The 23557-nt window shown below is 30.4% G+C and overlaps 1 protein-coding gene across 1 annotated transcript in view; it reads left to right on the top strand.

Annotated features, from left to right (window-relative positions):
* LOC134697379 (low-density lipoprotein receptor-related protein 4-like) overlaps positions 1–23265 on the top strand; it is a 33009-nt gene extending 9744 nt beyond the window's left edge. The window contains exons 4-20 of the mRNA XM_063559636.1: positions 7925–7999; positions 8338–8494; positions 9466–9649; positions 10466–10644; positions 11461–11700; positions 11952–12120; positions 12858–12985; positions 13503–13659; positions 14149–14258; positions 15216–15399; positions 16169–16347; positions 17307–17546; positions 18651–18819; positions 19169–19296; positions 19880–20036; positions 22382–22481; positions 23207–23265. Coding sequence (XP_063415706.1) covers positions 7925–7999; positions 8338–8494; positions 9466–9649; positions 10466–10644; positions 11461–11700; positions 11952–12120; positions 12858–12985; positions 13503–13659; positions 14149–14258; positions 15216–15399; positions 16169–16347; positions 17307–17546; positions 18651–18819; positions 19169–19296; positions 19880–20036; positions 22382–22478 — 2553 coding nt within the window. The 3' untranslated portion in view covers positions 22479–22481; positions 23207–23265. The remainder of the gene's footprint in view (positions 1–7924; positions 8000–8337; positions 8495–9465; positions 9650–10465; positions 10645–11460; positions 11701–11951; positions 12121–12857; positions 12986–13502; positions 13660–14148; positions 14259–15215; positions 15400–16168; positions 16348–17306; positions 17547–18650; positions 18820–19168; positions 19297–19879; positions 20037–22381; positions 22482–23206) is intronic.
* Positions 23266–23557: the final 292 nt, after the last annotated feature.

Genomic DNA, 23557 nt, shown 5'->3' with positions numbered 1-23557 from the left:
GTTTTAATTGTTATCTCACAAAGATTGAACATGTTGATTCCGCTTCTACATTCATTCGAAGCATACGAAACATGAATTGAAATTGATAAAAATAATAATACATGCATTTTGAAAAAGGGTAATACAATTTTTCTCTAACCATTGATAACATATATCTTGATATACATTTCTGATACTTCTTATCATATTGATCCTTAAAACTAAGGGTTGCTTTGTGTTAGCATTCGGACAGAGCGAGAGATTAAAAGCTTTTTCTGTTTCACAAGTTATGTGCACTATCTTAATTTCTTATGTTTACTTTCTATCATTAGATAACGAAGTTGATAATAAATAGTTCTGATATTGACATATTGTTTACATAATATGAAGAGGATATTTTACTTGCTCTTATTTGAAATTATCTTGAGAAAACCCGTAGATATATTGAGCTGTAAAATGTAAGTAACTGGAGACTTACTGAAAGATTGACCGGTACCTAACATAGATAACTCTGAATAAGTCATACCGTGATTAAAAACTGCGAACTTTTGTTTTCTTTCCTGGTATCTGTGATGAATTAATTTACTACGAAATACCCCATTTATATACATGTTTTTTTTTCCATTATTTTTGTACTGTTGTCTGTTGTAGTTTTTAACCATGTTTATTGCATATTAAGCAAATACCTTTTGCAAGAAAATCAAAGACGTTTTTATACACACTACATAACATTATATATTTAGACAGTAGATAGTAATCAAAATATATATTCTTTATATTACTTTATGTAAAAGAAATCACAGAAATAATTACTAATAAATGTTTAAGAAGTCAGTGTCTGTATAAATTTATTTACTACGAAATACCCCGGTTATATACATGTTTTTTTTAATTATTTTTGTACTGTTGTCTGTTGTTGTTTTTAAACCGTGTTTATGGCATAAGCTCATACCTTTTGCAAGAAAATCAAAGACGTTTTTATACACAAAACATAACATTAGATATTTAGACGGTAGATAGTAATCAAAATATATATTCTTTATATTACTTTATGAAAACAAATCACAGAAATAATTACTAATAAATGTTTAAGGAGTCAGTGTCTGTATACCAGTTATATGCCATGATTTGCATATTGTTCAGACACAATGATTTTCAAAATACTTTTTTTTATTCATAATGTAATCAACTTGAGGAACATGTTCCCTTGACAAAACATGTATTTTCTTACCACAACAGGTACCAAAATATCCCTTGTCGCATTTTCATTTCCACGATTCAAGGACATCATTCACACAACGGGGTGCACTACAAGGTTCTCTTATTATCAAGTCTTCGTCTGTTATATTACACAATTTGAAGCATTCTGCTTTATGCATATTTCCACAACACCTCAGAGTGTAACTCTTTCTAATCAAATTACAATCATATTGCCAACATTTCGTCCATTGCAATGTCAGTGTGGTTTCACAAATATAGATTCCACTCCCATATTCATTCAAAGATTCCGAACCATTGATAAAAAATATAAAAATAAATAATAAATATATTTTTAAAGGGGGTGAAACCATGTCTCCTTAAAAGGGTACTAGATACGAGATATATAAAAAATCTAAAGTAAGATTTTTTTTTTGTTAAATCAATAATGAAAGTGAAATAGTGAAATACTAATTCGCTTTTAGCAGCCAAAATAGATCAATTTTGTCAAATTAAACAAAGAAACATTGATAATTGCGAATTCACTTGTTATTTTTAAAGAAAAAAAATGTCAACAATGAAAGTGAAACTACAGTAAACAATTTGATCACTTATTCGATCCATATGAAATCATTCTTATACGGTTGAAAACAATGAGAAACATATATGTTGAATCTATAAAATAAAATTAAACAGACCTATAAAAATCCAACTGCACGTGTTGGTTTAATCTATTCATATCTTTATTTATGTTAACATCGCTTATATGGTCATTTGAGGTCAAATCTATAGTTAATTATATAGCGTCTGTACTAAAATTCACACGAAACGAACCTACATATTATCTACCCCACGCGCTATAAACTGTTTCTTTTGGACTTTTGGTAGTTTGGATAAATGTTTTACATTGTTATAAATCAAATATGAGAATTTGAGTCAAAACGATGACCATGCATTTGACAGCTAGTGCCCCTTTAATAACATATATAGAATATTACATATATAATATATAGTTATTCATATATAATTCTGGTCTTTGTTTTCTTATCAACGCTTAAAACTAAGAATCGATGTGGTTTTGGACAGAGCGAAAGATTAAAACTTTTTTTTTATAATTTATGTGCATTCTTTTATGTTTGCATATTTACCTTTTTCAACTTAGATTAATAAGTTCGGAATGAATAGTTCTTACATTGACACATTGTTAGGATAATGTCAAGAGGATATTTTATTTATTTTCACTTTAATTTGCTCTCATGTGACACTATCTTACGGAAACCAATCTAAGACTTTAGCTGAAACACATAACCGTATACTTGTTAAAAGATTAGCTGTTACATTAAAAAGATTACACTTTGAATATATTGTACTGTGATAGTAGATATTGCAAAACTTAATGTTTGTTTTTTTTACCACAATTGTATAGATATCGCTATATTAAGTGAAAATGAGGTAGAGTTTAAGTGAAAATAAAAGAGAGATAAAAAGAAAAGAAGAAAAAAGAGAGAAATAAAAAGAGAAAAAAATACAGTCCTAACATATTTGTACAGTGATTGAATTACGAGGATATTTTCGATCGTGTTTTTCCCAGGGTGCCTTGTAGTAATTGACAGAGCGATATTGTGAATGAGAGAGAGCTTCGTTTGTTATAAAAAAAGTTTGCTAATGTCATAAATTTTTCTCTATGTGTAAACTTAGAACTAATAAACACTTCCTTATTTGAAAAAAATAGCCCAGTACTTCCGTTTATATAAAATGTCTCTTCCCTTTAATATTAACTTAATTTTCCTATTGTGATTGAAAGTATCCAGCGTTTAGTTGTTCTTATTGTCTCCGCAATTTGCATTTGTAAGAACAGAAAAGGATTTTTTTTATATACTATACAATTTCAGATATGTCATCTGTACATGAATCAAACTTATCATTAAATATATGTGTGCTAGTTTTAGTACGGCATTGCATTTTAACGCAGTTTGAATATTATTTTACAGTTATCGCTTTTGGCTAATACAGATTCTGACATTTTAATGTTTTGATCATCCCTGGCTTTCAAATGCGTAGACTTTGATGTTACATTAACGTAATTTTAGACTTTCATTAGAGCAGACATTTTGACACATGTAAACTTTACTAGCATCTGTTTATTCTCTCAATCATGATGAAGTTTTAAAAACAAATTATGTCAGAAATCAATAGTACCCAGCCTCTTGTCAACAAACAAGTAATACCAAAATTACACACAATTTACTTTTTTTTGCTTTAAGTCTTAGATAAATTATTTATACTTTATATTACTCTATATGAGCGTTTTTACAGAAGTTATCATCAATTGATGTTTACAAAATGTCAGTGCCTTTTTATGCCACATTTATGGGCATGATGTTTCTGGTGTGTGCATGCGTCCGTCTGTTCGTTCGTCCTTCGGTTCGTCCGTTTGTCCGTCCATCCGTCTGTTCCGCTTCAGGTTAAAGTTTTTGGTCGAGGCAGGTTTTGATGAAGTTGGAGTCCAATCAACTTGAAACTTTGTACACATGTTACTTATGATATGATCTTTCTCAATATTATGCCAAATTGTAGATTTTCCCCCATTTGCACGGTCCATTGAACATAGAAAATGATAGTGAATTAGGGAAACATTCTTTTCATGATATTATATGCATATACGGTAGACACTATGATTTCAAAATTGTTTTATTTTTTTTTGGGGGGGGGGGTCTATAATGGTAATAGATTTAAGAAACGTGTTCCTTATACAAGACAATTATTTTCTTACCACAACAGTTACCAAAATATCCTGCGTGGTATTTACAATTTCCTGAATCGAGGACACCATTCACACAACGAGGTGCACAGGGTTCTCTCACAATCAAGTCTTCATCTGTTATATTACAGAATTTGTAGCATATGGGCTTATGCATATTTCCACAGCAACGCAAAGTATATCTTCTTCTTGACATGTCACAATCATTTTCAAAACAATGTGTCCATGGCAATTTAAGTGTTATATCACAAAGACTGATTCCACTTCCACATTCATTTAAACTGTATGAAGTATGAACAAAACTTATAAGAATAATTGATAATTTGAATATGGAGGAAATCATTTTTTTCTCTCAACATTGATATTTGAAATCAAGTTGTAAATTACAATTCCGAATCTTTTCTTACCAGAAAAAAAGAAAGGGTAATATATGTTTGCATTGGATAACATCGGTGAGAGATTAAATGTCTAAAGAATTTGATAATTTATTGCGGAAAGTGTAACCCTTGCGCATGTTCCGTCTTTCATTAAATTATAAAGTGACCAATAAATAGTTCTAACATTGACACTTTTGGTTATATAATGTCAAGAGAATATTTTATCTATTTTAACTTTTGCTCTCAATTTCGACACGATCTTGAGGAAATCAATATATATGTTAAGCTGCAATATGTAACACAAGACTTGTTAAACATGTTAAAAGATTAACCAAAACAAGTAAAGATTACCTTCTGAATATATTACACAGTTATGGAAAATTGGAAACTTTTTTAGCCTGAAACTTCCTTGTTATTTAATGGGGATTCGTCATCATCGATCGATCGAGAGAGAGAGAGAGAGAGAGTTGCCATCAAATAAATATAACATTGACATATTGTTAATATAATGTGAACAGAGTATTTTATTTTATTTTTGCAATCATAAGATAATATTTTAAGGAAACCAATCTCTGACGTATTTAAATTTGAGTATATGTTTAAGGAGGCTAGCGGGTATAAGATTTTCAGAAAAAAAATTAAACATTAATTTTTCAATACAAATTTTATTTATAACCTTTAATAGTTGTAACTTTATCTTTTGGTAAAAAAATCGTTCCAAAAAATCAATTTGTGTTGACCCCAGGTGACTTTTAAAATGTAGATATCATGTAAAAAGCTCCAAATTATCTCCTTTTGGTGCAAAAATGCCATTTTTTGGCATTAAAATTGAAATATCTTTTTTAACTTATCGGTGACCTATATTTTTTATTGTTGTTTTAAAATAAGCTGTACATAAACTAAATAATTGTAAAATTTGAGCGATTTCTGTAATTTAGTTCTTTTTTTATTTCGATATTACCGTTTTTTCTCCTATTAGTTCAACAGAAAAAAAGGACATCAACAAAAATGTATGCTTCTTTCGAAGGCAGATTGTGAGCGTAAATGAACGGTGACCCCATTTTTTTATTTCATTTTTCTATTAAGTATAAGATAAAGTTCATTTATAGAAAAATAAAGAGAAATCCTATATTAAATAAAAAAAAATCATTTAGACCCGCGAGCCCCCTTAAAACTGTCATTTCGATAACCTTCAGAAGCACAATGACTTAATGATGCAAGACCTCTTTAATAAAATCTCCATCTGAATGTAAATACAAAAAATTATTTACTAAGTCTGGTTATATTAAGGCAATATAGATATATAAGAATAGTGTGATGACACCTCAAAATTTTATTGGTAAAAAATTCCAGTGCAAATAACAAGAAACAAATATCCATTTACTACTGTTTACATTAAACTTAATTCATGGTTAACAAAGCTAGAAACTATTGGTAGTATAAGTAGTATCTTTCTGTTTACATTCACCAAAAACCCGCGGAAATCTCACATGCGTGGGAGCGTTCTAAAAGTCATGTACGTGCGTACAACACAGTTTACATTAACAATTATATAATTGTCCCGAATAAACAGCTGTCATCGATGCAAAAAGCTATTGGAGAAACAATTATTTAATAAAAATATAAATCTTTGTAAGATCTTGTTCAAATATTTATAGTTTTTCACTTGCTTTCCATCACGATATAATTTTCGAGACGTTTTTTCGAACACAACCAAATTACCCACCATGACAGCATTTTGTCCAATCACAGAAAGGATTTTCGAGCATGCGAATTCTGTTGCCATAGTTAAGCGTCCTTAAGTTCAAAGGGCACAAACCGAAACTATACCGAGTACGTCGGAAAAAAAGATTACATTTTGAATATAGTTTACCCTTATAGCAAATGGAGGATTTGTTTATCTTTAAACTTCCTTATCTAATTTCCTTCAAACTGGCAATTATTCTCCTATCTAAAATAAACTAACGGGGAACATATTTTGAATACAAAGATCCCCACCATTTTTCTTAGTTTTAGTTTGTGTTTGAAAGTACCGTTGGTATAATATCAATCTTTTATCTGGCCAATATCTTACCACAACAGGTACCAGTATATCCCATGCCGCATTTACATTTTCCAGATTCGAGGGCACCATTGACACATCGGGGTGCGCAAGGTTTTCTCATTATAAGGTCTTCCTCTGTCATATAACATGCTTAAATATAAATATAAAATAAAAAAAAAAAATAAATAAATATAATTTGCTCATGAAAGAAATCATGTTTTTCTCTCAGCATTACTTTCGAAATTATAATTCAGATTTTTTTCATACCAGAGCAAATCTAAAAACAATATATATTTGCATAAGAACAAAAAGAGAGATTAAATGTTTGCTGACTTTGAAATTTATGTACAGTATTGTTAACCTTTGGTGTGTACCTTTTTTCATTAGATACAAAGTTGATAATAAATAGTTCTAACATTGACACATGGTTAAGATAATGTCGAGAGGATATTTTATTTATTTTCAATGTTGCTCTCATTTGACACGAACAAGGGAGAAACTTGTTAAAAGATTAATCGTAACATTAAAAAGATTATTTTATCAATATTATTCAGTGATCGAAGATTGGGGACTTTTTTCTATTATGAAACTTCCTGATGTTCTTATGGTTTCGGTATTCATTGGCTTGGATACCGATAGAGGAAGCTTTGAATATTATAATACGTTATGGGCGACACAATTATTATCATAGTTCGTTTATAATGACGTACTAAAATTTAAAACGTTTTATAACTGATGTTAAAATATACACAATCCAATTCTTCTAGAACACAAAAAGTAAAATCACAAAAATACTGAACTCAGAGGAAAATCAATTTGGAAAGTCCATAATCACATGGCAAAATCAAAAAACAAAACGCATCAAACACGAATGGACAAGAACTGTCATATTCCTGACTTGGTACAGGCATTTTCAAAGGGAGAGGGATACAATAATGTCAATAATAGTGGTGTCCTTTTTATGAGGGTTCGGATTAAACATGTTAAAAGTTGCATTAAATAAAACATTTGCCATGTTTACCTACTCATATTTAATAGCAATATTAAAAGTCTAAATAGTGCATAAAGTGTTTTAAATTATAAATTATAAAATTAAAAATAAAAGACGCAAGTTTGCAAATTTCATTAAAAGAGCTAAAACAAAACTGTTTAAGGACTTTTATTTGATGTACTATCATTTGACTCTGTTGACATAATGGTCTTTGACAGTTTGTAAGGCCACCTCATTTGAATAGCTTGTATTCAATCATTTAAACGAAAAATGGTTTTAAATCACCCTGCATCATTTCAACTATTCTGTTTATTTCCTAAAATGCGCAATAATGAAGTCCCTTGAATTTTAATATATGAATTTAACATTTCTACCCGACATAACTAATCGAATGTGCAATAATCAAATAGGCGAGATAGACGGGTTTGCCTGAGTGTTTTTCTTTAGATAATTTTAACTTTATTTGATAGACAAATTGTCAATGATGCCAGTATGAATGTTGCTGTGGAAACCCCTGTATAAAAGTGATATCATGTTTAAATACAGAGAATAAAAATATGAATTTATCGTTTCAGTATTGTTATGCCGAAGTGAATTCTGCAGGAGCTCCAGGACAAACTTCCTATAACTTGGGATGCAAAAAAGTTCTGGTAAGTCTTGAGTGATTAAAAATGCCATGTATGCTAAATTTTTATAATTCTTTTTGTTCAATAATGATATTTGGACCATCAATCAGCTATATCAAACTGTCCTTCCAAATTGTTCTGCATTACTAGGGTCGTATTACTTTTTAAAGGATAAGGTTACCAGATAAGATATTTTTATATATTGTTTGTTTCCCTTCAATAGTATTTTGACTATTAGTCAGCTATATCAAAGAGGGAACTTTCCCTCTCATATTTAGGGTCGTAGAAGTTGTAAATAAGACCGACAAACTGCTTTGATAATAGTGGGTTGTTTATTCTCCTGAATTTATATTTTAAAACAGACATGTGCAGCGCTTTCTGGAGGAACTATCCCAGTGGTAGGAAAGAGACACGATAATGCTAGATCAATAGATTCAAATAGGAAAAGACAAACAATGGCTGAATGCAACCGATGTTGTTCTAGCAACAACTGTAACAACAAGCTCTGTCATATGGATTGTAAGTATTTATCTGGAGTGGGTCCTACAAATTAAGGCAAAATAAGTTTACCGCTGGTCAAAATCAATTCAGGAATATGATAGTTATATTCCAATCGGGTGATGTGGTTAAGCTTTTGATTCTGTCATATGATAACGGAAATTCCCTTTTGAAATTTCTTTGAAGTTCTTTTCTGTTTCCTCATATTAAGTTTTTTTAATACATATATTCACGAATGCATGAATCGCAAATTGCTTGTTTCGACATATATTGCTTCTTAGAAATACAGTTAATTTTATTAAATTAAACATATAAAATAGTTTAAATAAGACTTACTTTGTATATCATAAATAATATTACGATTGACAGTATTCAAATTTCGGTACAGGATGCTGAAAGAATATGCGATTTCGTTTATATTATCATTTTATGATTTCGATTCACTACCTGCATATCATGGGGGCTCGTGTTATTTTTTAAACGAACCAATTATTACTCATTGTATCACATTTTCTTCTTAAAACAGACCACATGCAGTGTTTATTTGTGCAAGAAAGCACATGTGAAATGTAAACACGTAATAGCGGCAATAGTGGACCCTTATTTTGTTATTATGTTCCATTTTATGTTTTCAATTTACTATTATTTTATGTATTATAGATGACATCGAAGTGGTATTGAAATCTATTATATCAAACATCGAGTTTATACTTTTCGTTTTAATGTGCGTTCTTGACCCCTATTTCACAAACAACCAACTTTAAAAGTCTCAGCTATAACTACCACGACGGCACCTGACTTAACACATATTTTCTATCCTGCTGATTCCACCCAAGGGTTGTAATTGAATATTTCAAATTCCGTCCAAGTATCAAACCTACAATCTAAATTGGTTGTTCCTTAGTCAAGATATAAACTAATGATAATTTGTTTCAGTTATCATATATTGCAATGCATAAAGTACCAACATCCATTTTGTTTTATTATAACAGCACCAAATGGACCAAATCCAACCGTTCCAGGAAGTAGCAGCACTTATGTCAGATTAGTTGGTGGAGGTAATCCATATGAAGGAAGAGCAGAAGTATTTCATGGTAATGTATGGGGAACAATTTGTGATGATTACTGGACACCAGAGGATGCTGCTGTTGTCTGTGGAATGTTGGGATACAGCAGGTATGACGAGTATTACAGAATAAAGAATAATTAACAAAAAGGGCAAATTAAAAGGAAAACAAAAGAGAAATATAGAACAATAGACTTTAATAAAGATAAGATTAAAGAATAGTGTGAATCGGATATACGGAATAACGTTGAAAATAAATTTTATTCCACTGTTTAGTCAATATTTGATTGTTTGAGACGTGTCATCGAACAAATTTCCATATTGTTCTCTGAGTATCATATTTCGCTATAAAATATTTGGACAATATCGTGCAACGTTACCATAGTTACACGTGTTTAATGTACATAACGTTTTGAACTTTTTTTAAATACCGATAACAAAAATCATCATCGTGTTCAAATTTATTTCATACGTTAAAACAAAAAGACTATAATTGACTTTCGATCCGTCCTGTTTATTTATGTGTATGTCGCGTTAAGTTGTAAAACAAGAGGATAAGAAAACAATGTATGCACACTTATATTGTATGTTAAGGTAGTAAACAAAGCATATGCAGTGGAAAAAACATTAATTTCTCTTGGCCTCGGGAGATATGAAGATTTGCTTACACACGAAAAATCATATTTCGTTCGAGCAAAGCCCCTGGTGAAATATGAATATTCGGAGGTGAACAAATATTCGTATCTTCCTCAGGCACGGGAAAGAAATTTATAACAGCTCACAAAATATGATTTTCATTAAAAAAAAACACTTTTTTATTGTTTCTAATTCTAGATGAGTTCTCATCATTATTCGTCAGGTTTTTTTGCTCGACATACATTTACCATTACACGCTAATAAACAATTGATTCATGACTTTATTTTAGAGAGGGCTCCGTATCGGTTCCAAATCACGGGTTTGGATCTGCACCTAGTTTTGCCCATATTTGGATGGATAATGTCACATGTTCTGGATTTGAAAACAACATAGACCAATGTCAGTTCGCTGGATGGGGAATACATGACTGCAGACACGGAGAAGATTCTGGAATAGAGTGTTCATCAGGTATACATTATCAAAAGACATGAGAATATACATGGGAGACAACCTAAAACAACCTTTAAGTTGAATAAAGTCAGACGCCACAAAGACCAAAACAAAACAAATATATTAGAACTGACCAACACCAGTATACAAAACAGTTTACACAGCATTCATTAAACAACCCGAACCCTAAAATATAATGTTTATTAAGCTTAAGTTGTAACTGTCCGTTAGTCCAAAAATGTTGAGACGAATTGTGTTTTTCTCTTTAAATCGTTTTGCCCTCTAAAACGTTTAATACTTTTGGCGTTCGAAATGAATATCAATAAGTTTATATGATGAATAGAATTCACGAGACGTCTGTTACCGAAGCATTGTTTCTTCCTTATTGTGCAACATTGTGTGTGTATATGTATAAGATCAGAAAAATAAGTCTTAAAATTGCACATCCAAAAGCTATGGTATCCTCCATTATTCCAAAAATATCAGGTTACTGATAAATATCTGCTAAAAAATATAAAAAAACCTTATTATTACCGTGTTTACATTGAAACTTTTAGCCAGAACACTTTAGATACTAAGTATTTGACACGTCTTGTGTACATATATTCCGATACATTTTATTTACCAAAAAATTAACAAACGTTTGGCTAGAACGCTTTATATACTTAGAATTTTACACGTCTTGTGCACATTTATTTACGAAAAAAAAAATTGCAAATGAGACAAAATTAAGAATTACTTTAAATTTGTATGTGTATGAGTCAGGTAGGAAGTGTAAATAGTAAATTTAAAAAAAAAGATCAATTTGTTTTATTTTGTTGTACTTTTTTGTAGCGAGCAGTGAAGATAATATAATATTCGTACTTGATATAAACAGAGGTGGTGCCATTTACAGGATGAACCTTCATACATTGAGTTATGTGCAAATACCAATCAATAGACTGTATACACCAACGGCCATAGATTATGAGGCCACAGAGGGCAGGATATATTTTGTCGATCCCAGACTACAGCAAATTGTTAGCGTTCATTTCAGTGGGACCGATATTCGAGAACTAAAACAACTCGATAGTAGTAAGTTTTCTCCTCCTTTAAATTTCTTAAAGATATCTATGCCTAAATGTTTTAGAGAGCTATCCTTCTCTAATTTAAGTGAAGAAAAGTATATATAACTTTATTTTTTCTTAAACTCTCAATTTTGATCTGAAATGAGTTGATATTATATTAATATGCATGAACCTAAAAATAAATTGTGCAAAATACTATATACAACTCGTTCGTGTGCAAATTAAACAGAATTAATTTACTTTCAAATACTTTTTAAGATGCTGATCTTGAAAAAATTGAAGTTGACCCTCTAAACCGGATATTGTTTTACGCTGATACCGGAAACAACCAGATTGCATCTCTGCGATTGGATGGAACAAACTTCAAGGTCGTCATTGGTAGTGGTTTGGATGAACCAAGAGATGTTGCTCTTGATCCCAGAAAACAGTAAGTCCTTTATTCACTTATAATTGTAGGACATATACTTTACCATTGTTCCCTTTCAATTTATAGTTGGAAATATATGAAAAGTTGTATGGGATTTTAGTCGTATTACACCTTTTTAATGCGGTGATCATTTCAATATTACTTGATTAAAGTAGTTATGCTAGCTATAAACCCAGGTTTAATCCACCATCTTCTACATAAGAAAATGCCTGTACAAATTAAAGTCAGGATTATGACAGTTGTTATCCATTCGTTTGATTTTGAGCTTTTGATTTTGCCAAGGGACTTTCCATTTGAAATCGGAGTTCAGTATTTTTGTGATTTAAGCAACATATGCATGGTTACCTGTGGCATAGATATTCCATTACGATTATCCAACTTGGGAAATAAGGCAGTCGTAAAACTTTCAATGAGAGTACACCTCAATGCGTTAACGTGTACGATAATTTCTTCCAGACAGGCCAAGTTAGACTTGATGAATTTTACATATACGGTCTATTACTTTATCATTTATTTTTTTCATGAAAGATTTATGATCAATTTCTTCAGCTAAATTATTATTCGATTTAATTACATTGTGGTCAATTCATTTTAAGTTAGGCCTATATTCAGTTGCACATATAGTTTTGCTCATGCAAGTGCACGTCTTGATTTGAATGGAAGTACATAACTTGTTTTGAGTCACGGGGACAAGATCGCGGTTACATTATATTATTTGACCTGTTCAACCCTTTCAGGCAGGTGTTTTGGTCAGATTGGGGATCAACACCAAAGATAGAAAAGGCTAATTACGATGGAACTGGCAGAACAACCCTTGCTAACACTAATTTGAAATGGCCCAATGGAATGGCCATTGACTTTGATGGTACGATTAAGAAAATTTTCATAATATATTAACATTGCTTCTAACAACGGAGGTTATTGTTGTTGATTTTTTTTTACAATTAAATCTATATCCATTGATGGATCGAAATGCCGTAAATAGGTCTTTCTATATAAGTAAAGTTGGAAATGTTTCTTACTCCTAGGTTGAGAATTAAGTGACTTCATTTTTAGACTTTAAGAATTTTTTCATACACTTAAAATATCCTTATTCTACAGTTTACACATTTTTAGATGTGGTTGATAATAAAGTTACCACATGTACTAAACTTTTTTTAAATTTCCACCACACGAGAGCATTTCGTCTAAAAATCAGTGTCGCTCGTGTAAAAACAAAAAACATCTTGTCGCGTAAGAAGAAAACGTTTGCATCTATTGTTTACTATTCATATTTACAGTATTATATATAAAAAGACATACTAGTATTACTCATTATTAATATTTACAATAGTATATATAAAAGGGCATAGTAGTATTAATTATTATTATTATTTACGTAGCAAACAAACTGTATTTTGTCGACGCTGGAACAGACAAGATCGAAGTGATGGGACTCGGTGGAGAGAACAGACAAACTATTTACACAGAAACTGGATCACATTTCTTCGCTCTCTCCCTTTATCAACAATATATATACTATACCGATTGGACAAAACAGTGAGTGATGTATTCGAAAACTATTTAACAATTGATAGAATAACACATTCACTCTGACTCACAAATGCGAGTGGCGCAAGTGTTAGTTGTCATCGTTGGATTGTCACGAGTTGAATATTTTCCAATATTTGTATTCTTTAGATAGTAATTCATCTTAGTACATTGTCGTAATTAAGAAGGGAAATTGTTTTCTTACTTGTTTACTACAACGTAGTGTCTTAAACTTTTAGGTAACAACATATTCATGTCTGAGAATTAGACACAAGATATAAGAGCGGAAAGGAGAAAAGGGAAAAGGTGTAAAATAAAAACAAAGAATACATCAAAAATGGGGTGTAAAATTTTAAGAATAGAAACAAAATGACAAACATTAAGAATAAATAGAAATGAATATCACATGAATTAGACCGACACGTGGTGCAATCTTAATGATGTTTTGTGTTGAAATAGTGAAATGACGTAAATCATAAGTCGAAAAATATTTTGCAGCACTGTGATGAGAATAAACAAAGATGGTACAGGAGCAACTCCTGTCGGTCCCAGAGGATTCAGAGAATTAGCTGACATTAGAATTCATAAATATGGCTATGGACTTCCAGGTCAGTAAAGGTTCATTCATTCACAGCTTATTGAAATTACATTAATATCATACGGAGAAAAACGCTAAATGGTTTTTCTTTAAGATTCAAAATTGGCGTACAGGCATTTTTTTTATCTTAAAACGTAAGTTCTCGAGAAAACATAATAGATTAAGAAGGCTTACATGATTATCATATTTGGTTTTCGTTAATTGTTTTGCAAATGATCAGGACGTTATAATTTTGCTTTGAATTGTTATAGTGTGTAATGTGGTGTGGTTTTGTTTCATTGTTAAAGACTTAAGTAGACCTATAGTTGTTTAATTCTACGTCATTTGGTTTCTGGTGGATAGTTGTCACAATGTCAATCAAACTAGATCATACTTTTCTAATATTACAGACATTGTGTAGACACTAAGTCATTTTTCGGATATTCCTATCAGAAACGGTTCAGTATGTTTAGACATAGGTTTGCAGTCGATTTAGTACTGGCTATTTTTTTCTTCATGAAATGAGTACGTTCTTATTTTTTTACACGCAAAAATAACTACTAGAAAGACCGAAAATTGCCACAATTAACCTATCTTATTTATATTCGACTTTTATACAAGTGAGAGGTTCAGTTAGCTATAAAACCAGGTTTATTCCAACATTTTCTACCTAAGAAAAAACATGTTATTAGTTAGAAATATGACAGTTTTTAACCATTTGTTTGATGTATTTGAGCTTTTGATTTTGTCAATTCATTAGGAACTTTTGGTTTTGATTTTCCTCGAAGTCGGTAATTTTGTTATTTTTTTCTTTTTAATTTGTTGTAAGCTCTAAATGGTTCTAGATTAATAACAGTAATTTTAATTACAGAGTTTTAAATTTGTCGTCAAGAACTGTTCAGATCAAAATTGCCTTTTTCCGTTTAAATTATGTTTACCAGTGATATTCAAGATTTCAAACCATTCACTTTTGTTCTTTTTATGTTAGGCGTTGCAACACATGCACCACTAGTTATTGATGAAAGCCATATGTTTGTTCGATTCATTGGAACTGGACAACACAACGAGGGTCTTGTTGAAGTATACGTCAATGGTGTTTGGGGAACTATTTGTGATGACGGCTGGACAAATACTGACGCAGGAGTTATATGTTCTATGATGGGATTTAGCAGGTATGATTTTATTGCGCCTGTCCCAAGTCGGGAAACTCTGGCCTTAGTTAGTCTTATATGTTTTTTCACATGTAGGTCATTTATATGTTTTGTAGTTTATTGTGACGTCAATTTTTACTAAACTAATACACAATTTCATTAAGGGGCCACCTGAGGAACACCTCCGGCTGTGGGATTTCTCTCTGCGTTAAAGATTCATTGGTTGCCTTTGACTGTTGTTTGCTCTTTTATCGGGTTGTTCTCTCTTGAATATATTCCAAAATGCCTTTCTCAATTTTATGCTATATAGCACTTTTATTCAATAAGTTTTACAAAACGTGAGAAAAATCGCCAATGAGGTTTTGGGTAAACGTTTGCATGTATACATTAAAGATGTTATCTACTTAGGCCACGGTCATGCAAATTGTTTGTTAGTGGGCGAGGGAAGGGGAGCCGTTAGATGTTTCTAAAGGGAGTGAAAATAATTTGGTGATATAAATACTTTATTGTGTATGTTAATGGTAAGCTAGTTTGTCATGTTTGTTGATACATTGCAAAAGTTGAAACGTTTATTCTTAATAGAAAAAAAGGGCGTCGATTTCTGATAGAAATGGATACAATTATATATCTTGTTATGTTATTCTTTAGTCTGAATTATTGAGTATTATCTCTGTTTGGAGCGATTGTAACACGATGTAAATCATAAAATTGTCCAAAGATTGAAATTTTATTTTATAATAACACAAATATGTAAGTATGAGTAACTAAAATGTTCCTTTTTTTTGTGCAGTCAAAATGCCATTGCCTATGGTAATGCAACTTATGGATCTGACACCGATGTGCCTATCTATTTGGATGAAGTTACATGCCACGGAGGTGAAACACATATCGCACAATGTTCGCTTCCACAAGGATGGGCACTTCATGACTGTGATCACAACGAAGACGCTGGTGTCAAGTGTCAATATGGTATGAATAAAGCTAAATAAGTATTACGTGATTTATAAGAGATGACTGGTACCCAGGGGACACAAATTGAGACATAAAAACCAAGAGGCATAAATTTGGACATACATAAATAGGGGACATTCGTAGCAAAAATTGCCAATCAAAAAGGGGTGAAAGATACCAAAATGATATTCGAAAACAAACTGATAATGCTATAGAAAAATGACAAACTATAAAAAGACAAGCAATAGTACAAATAGAATTAAAATATACAAAAATATTAACCGAGTGACCGAACATCACATTAGTTCACGAATGCGCATTAGTTATTTATCAGTGTTGTTTGGTCAGCGTTGAATATTTTTTCGATTAGTAATTCTTTTTATTATATTGACCATGTGATTTTAAATGGAAACACAAGTAAAGTCTAGAATACAAAGAAAGTTATCTTTTACTACGCATCCCCAAATCGTTTAGGTGCAACGTCATCTCAAAATTTGGACAACACCTATTGTTGTATGACGTTAGAGGAATAAAACAATATCATTAATTTCACATTAAAATTATCTGGGGGTTTTTCACTGGTAAATCAAGGTTAATGTTTTTTGTTTACAAGTTCGACTGTACTAATTAAACGTTATAATATGAGATGAGCCATATTTTCATGTGTTTCAACTTCCTATAAGTAATTTTTTCGAATTAAAAGTACTATCATAATTATGTACTCTTTTTTCTTTATAACATACGAGAAAAAAGTCTTTATTCTTTCTAGATCAATATGTTTTTTATGTATACGTCAGTGTGACAAAAATCTGGTGACTAGAAAAGAAAAAAAGAAAAAAAAAGACAATAACTTGTTCGTAGATAAAAAATGTATAACTATTGCATTTTGTAAACATTCAATTTGGTGTTTCCATTACTTATCTTTAGTTTTTTATATATTGAATTTGCTTTTTTGAATTCTAATCTTATATTTATAGATCCAAACACATTGAATAATTTCATTTTATCGGCTGACGGATATATGCAAGAGATATACCGAATGGATATGGAAACCGGAAGTTATTCCGCCATTCCAAATCAAAACGTTTTCAATCCCGTGGCAATTGACTTCGACCCAAAGACACGCAAAGTGTTTTATTCTGATGTCAAACTGTCACAACTAAGAAGCACAAACATGGATGGTACTGGAATGAAGGTTCTTAAACAGTTGGGTTATGGTGAGTGATATTATAAAGTCTCTAATGTTTGTGCTATTTTCACATTTCCTGACCGGTGTGAGAAAAATATTTCTCCTCACTAGTGAAAAATATGTTCACGGCAAATGATAAGTCGAAATTTGATTATGACGTTTAAATGTTTTGTTTTCTTCTGAATTTTCCTATTGTGACGTCATGAGAAAAGGCGACCATGCCTGATGACGTCACTTAAAGAACACAAGTTTCTGAAAATCTTTGAAAAAGAAGGATAAAAATCATTACAGAAACAGATTCCGACACTATAACTCGTGTATTACGATAGTTCTCCACTCTCGACAGTAAAATGTTAGTTGTTTAAAGAGTTCGACAAGCCTCGCGCTTTAAATATAATAAAATTTAACTGTCTCGAGTGGAGAAATATCGTAATACACTTGTTGCAGTGTAGGAATCTATATTTCTTTGCTGTAACTGGTTAGTAAACGTAATTCCCTACTGAATTGCCAAGAATAGTTATCAAAGGTACCAGGCTTTTAATTTGATACGGCAGACGCGCGTTTCTTTATAACTATTTGCGAAACGTCTCTTAACTTTTATTTTACGTGGTTTTGTGGTTAGTTTGATGTGTAATCGCAATATCAATGGTTAGTACTCTTTGCAGTAAGGTCCACACAGCAATACAATTTCATACTTGTTTGTCAATAAATTCGGTTTTAGTACAGTGAATTAACGTGATATATAAGAATAAAAATAGTCAACAATGGGATATGAGTTCGAACTCCGCACATGACAGGTGCGTTCGACTCAAATTTCCGAATTGCACTTTATTAATAAAAAAAAATAATCATCTGTATGACTATTTAATCGTAAAAACAGCTGATAAAAAGATTATTTATTTTCATACTCGAACGAACCAAAACCTACACGAAAAATTAAATCAGAAAACAAGCATTACACAGTGCAATGTGATCTTACCTGCTTAGTACACTTGAATTGCTTAATCTTTGCACAATGTTCTTCCATTATGTTATCTAATAATGTAACGCAGCATATTCTATTTATCTGATTTTCTTAATGTCTGTATCGGAAAACTGATTATTCCTTACTAGTGATATCCTTTTCTTCTAGCTGCCACCCCAGACGGTATTGCTGTTGATTCTACCAGACAACGTTTGTATTATACCGATTATGGTAACGAACTTGTAGCTTACCTTGACCTTGGTAGCCTCACTCTGATGAATGTAACAACGACAGATATTCACAACCCACGTGGTATCACACTTGATACACAAAACCAGTAAGAGTACAATGTTCTTGATCAATTGGTTCAAAATGTTGTCCAGCATCTAACACCTGCAAATATCTTTATGCATTTATTTATTTGTTTAACTTAAAACGTCAAATGTCTACGGTGAATTATCTTCATATATTTGTAATTAAAAATCCAGAATCATTACATTTAAACCAAATAACGTACTTAAATGCAATCCCATGTTTTTTAATACATAGTATTTCAGAATGCTAACATACCATATATGTTTAGCACAATTGGGAAAACAAAAAACGTTTGTTGATTAAGCATTGAATGCAATTCCTCATCTATACAAAACAACTAGCAACATATTTATGACAATGTTCATTTTCAGGGTGATTTACTGGACTGATTGGGGTTCTAGTCCTAAGATTGAAAAAGTGAACTATGATGGTACTGGCAGAATGGTTCTTGCCAATGAAACATTGAAATATCCAAATGGAATCGTGTTGGATACTTCAAGTAAGTTTAAAAGATGTGTTTACTCTTAATACTAATGGACTCCATCTGTAATTCTCCAATGAATGACTAGACTGATTGTACGAAAAAACTCAAATGACACATGAAGGTCATCATTCAGTCCACCATTGAATACAGTGTTAGAGTTTGAAAATTTCTACAACATATAAATCATTTCCGAGTTTAGGTGAATTGTGAATAAAATAGTAATGTCAAAATCAGATTATTTATTTTTAATTTTTAAAACTAACTATTATTGCATATTATATTGAGAATATTAAAAAATATTATAACAATATCAAGAAGCCTAAATTACTTGAAATATTATTCAACAGTATCACATATATTATTTTAATGAAAATGTAATCATGTTAAATATTATTGTTCATGAACTTTTTTTTTATACAATATATAATAAAAATATTTGTTTCATAAAATTTCATCAAAGAACATCATTAACAACGATGATTGAATAAGTTTTTGAAAACAATATTACATAAATTAAGTATATTATGTTAACTTACTTGAAATAATATTATATTCCTATTCCTTTACAAATTTCTGATTTCTATTTTTTATCTTTTAGCGGGAAAACTTATTTTCTGTGATGCTGGAACAAACAAAATAGAATCAATGAACACCGACGGATCACAAAGACAGGTTGTGTTTGAAGATGCTGGTGCACATTTCTATGGTATAGATGTAGATGGTACATACATATATTTCTCAGATTGGAACAAAGAGTAAGTTTTAGATCGATACACTTTTAAGGGTACAGATGACATTCACCTTATCGCTATTTAGTCCACTCCGGGAAAAACAGTCATTTATACAACTTCCTGTTTGGGTCACCGGCCGAAAAATGGAGGCCATCAGTAGTGAGCTGAGGGAGAAAAACTTTAGAAAGTGATCATCAAGAAACTTTGATATAGTATGATCCACTTTTTTCGAAATTAAAATTGAAGTAAAAAAATATTTTGTTTGAAGTGTTTACGGTAGTTTAAACAGGTCTCATTAAAAAGTATCATGCATGGTAAATTGTTTAAACAGGGTCCCAGATAGCTTCAACTGGATGAAAAAGTTGTGTAGTTTTAGAACTTTTCCGGAATGGAATAAATAGCGATTAGGTGTATTAGGGGTCTTCATTTCTTTATTCTTAGATTATTTTTTTCAATTCTTTTTATGCTATAATCCATTTATCCTGTATTATCTGTTTGATTAATATCTATTTTTCTCTTTTCTTTATATTGTTTGCCCTTTATTTTATACGTTTTGCCTACTATCCATTTAAGGGGACATCACAGTCAATGTTTTATGAAAGCCAGTTGAATAATCTAATTAAACATTGATGAACTATGTCATCATCATCTGTTTATCTAAGACAGTTCTTCCGATTTCTCCATTTTATTTATATTTCTTTCATAATTTATCTGATGATTTTTTTCCTCGTGGTCACGACTTTTTTTATCTGTCCGTATGTGTATGACATTCGTTGACTTTATTGAGTACTGTCACGTTGTATCCTCCTATCTTGTTTGCATCTATATTATACAGTTACTGTCTTTTGATGAGGTAAATATGCGGTTTTATTGACTTTTGAAAAACTGATATTCACTGAGGCCGACCGACGGCCGAAGTGAATATCAGTTTCTCAAAAGTGAATTAAACCCCATATTTACCGAAACAAAAGACAGTAATTGTTTTATTCCATATTCCGAGAAAAGAAAATGTATTTAATGACAAAAATATACCAAAACTAATTTTACACGAAACATTTTACAATAACGTTGCACGTAAAAGCGCGTGACGTTTATGTCACGCCGTTTTTATATTTATTCAAATTTGAAGATATCTTATTTATTTAACAAGATATCTTATTAAGTATTAAGATATCTTATTTTTTTTTATAAGATAACTTATTTAATTTGAAAGTAAATAAGATATCTCTATTAGTTTATGAGATATCTCTATTAGTTTATAAGATATCTCTATAAGTTAATAAGATATCTCTATTAATTAATAAGATATCTTATAAAGTAAATAAGAGATCTTATAAAGTATGTAAGATATTTTACTTCTTTATAAAGATATCTTTTAAATACATACTTCATAAGATATCTTATTAATTAATAGAGATATTTTATAAACTAATAGAGATATCTTATTAACTTATGGAGATATCTTATATATAAAATAAGATATCTTTATAACCAATTAAATGAGATATCTCTATAAGTTAATAAGATATCTCTAAAAATGTATAAGATATCTCTATTAGTTTATAAGATATCTCTATAAGTTAATAAGTTAATAAGATATCTCTATAAGTTAATATGATATCTCTCAAAGTTTATAAGATATCTCTATTAGTTTATAAGATATTTCTATAAGTTAATCAGATATCTCTATTAATTAATAAGATATCTTATAAAGTATATAAGATATCTTACTTCTTTATAAAGATATCTTTTAAATACCTACTTTATAATATATCTTATTAATTAATAGAGATATCTTATAAAATAATAGAGATATCTTATTAACTTATGAAGATATCTTATTTTAAAGTAAATAAGATATCTCTATTATTAACTATATAAAAGATATCTTATATAGTTAATAAGATATCTTATAAATTAATAGAGATATCTTATATTTTAAATAAGATATCTTATATATTTAATAAGATATCTTTATAAACATTTTAATAAGATATCTTATTTAATATATAAGATATCTTATTTAATAAATCAGATATCTCAATTAATATATAAGATATCTCATTTTGTTATTAAGATATCTCAATAAGTTTATAAGATATCTTATTTAACTAAATAAGATATCTCGAAATTGAATAAATATAATAACGGCGTGCCATAGACGTTAAGCGCGGTGAATATCACTTTATCAGGTGAATATGCTTTTTTATTCAAAATCCACTCCATATAGAGAAACCTACTAAAAAATACCAATATGGAATAAGATATGATATTGTCCGTTTTTGTAAAGTTCATCCAAGACATCTCCACCCATTCCTCCATTAAATATTCATATTTTTTTTTATAAATATTTATCTGCTTTTCTACAGTGGTGTCATGAAAATTAACAAAGATGGAACACACGAGCTTCCAATAGGACCACCAGTATTTGGGAAAGTAAATGCCATTACAGTTGTAACGGGCTAAAAGGTACAGTATTTGAAATATTGGTACAATTAATTTTATAAAATAAAATTAAATTAAAGAACAGTAACTGCTTTACCAACAACAAAACACACAGAACCGGACTATAGAAAAAGATTATTTAGATCAACATTTTAGAATAGAACATTTATATTGATCAAACAACTGAAAAATATTACTCATAGTACAGATGTGCATCTTGTTCTTCAAAGAAATCATGTTTTACGTCTGCGAAATATTCCGCATTTTATTGTTGTAAAGCTAAAAACAAATTCAGCTTGCATAGTAATGCAAATTTTGAGTTATCGTCTCACTAAGAAACGAATTTTAAGTTGAAGATAAAAAATTAATACTCTACAAAATGCGTGTCTTCGCATCTCTTTTGTTCCTTTACCATCGTCAAGACCTGTAAAACAAAAACATTTGATAGTTAGAAATGTATAAATACTTTGAAGCTAGGTGACCAAAAGGAATCTTGGATTAGTATTCATGATTCAAAATAATACTAAAACAGATATGAAAGTACCCATCTTATTTACATCATGAATTTAGACAATCAAATTAAACCATTGTGGTGACGTCAGCCTATTCATTTACCGTGGGCTCATGGTTTCTTTTTCAAGAATCAACGCTTATCCATTGTATCTATATCACTGAATGCACTAGTATTTACATTTGCTTTAGGAAAAATCAAGAACATAATTATATATAAATGTAGCTTTCTTTTCCAGGTTGATGAATGCGAGAGTCAAATTTAGCAGCTTATGAAAAATAAAATATTATTTCGTTATGTTTATTGTGATTGGTATTCATTTATATTCTGTATTCCTGATTATGTAAGAAATGATGTAAACGATTGGGATTAAACATGGAAATTGGGTATTTGAAGTTTTGTGGTCCCCATTTAATAGTACATTTTATATATTTCTTTGATCATTTTTACCACAAAAAAAATAGTTGGATCAGCATGTTTTGGTTTTCACAGTTTTATCAGCATCTAAACGATAAATTCTCTTCTGCTCGATTCATTTTTAGAGTTAAAACTTTTCTTCTGTCTGTCTTTTTTCAAAACTAGTTGTCAA

Source organism: Mytilus trossulus, chromosome 14 (genome assembly GCF_036588685.1).
Source record: "Mytilus trossulus isolate FHL-02 chromosome 14, PNRI_Mtr1.1.1.hap1, whole genome shotgun sequence".
NCBI classification, from domain to species: domain Eukaryota; kingdom Metazoa; phylum Mollusca; class Bivalvia; order Mytilida; family Mytilidae; genus Mytilus; species Mytilus trossulus.
Note: the sequence above shows the minus strand (reverse complement) of the source record. Positions and strands in the feature narration are given on the sequence as shown.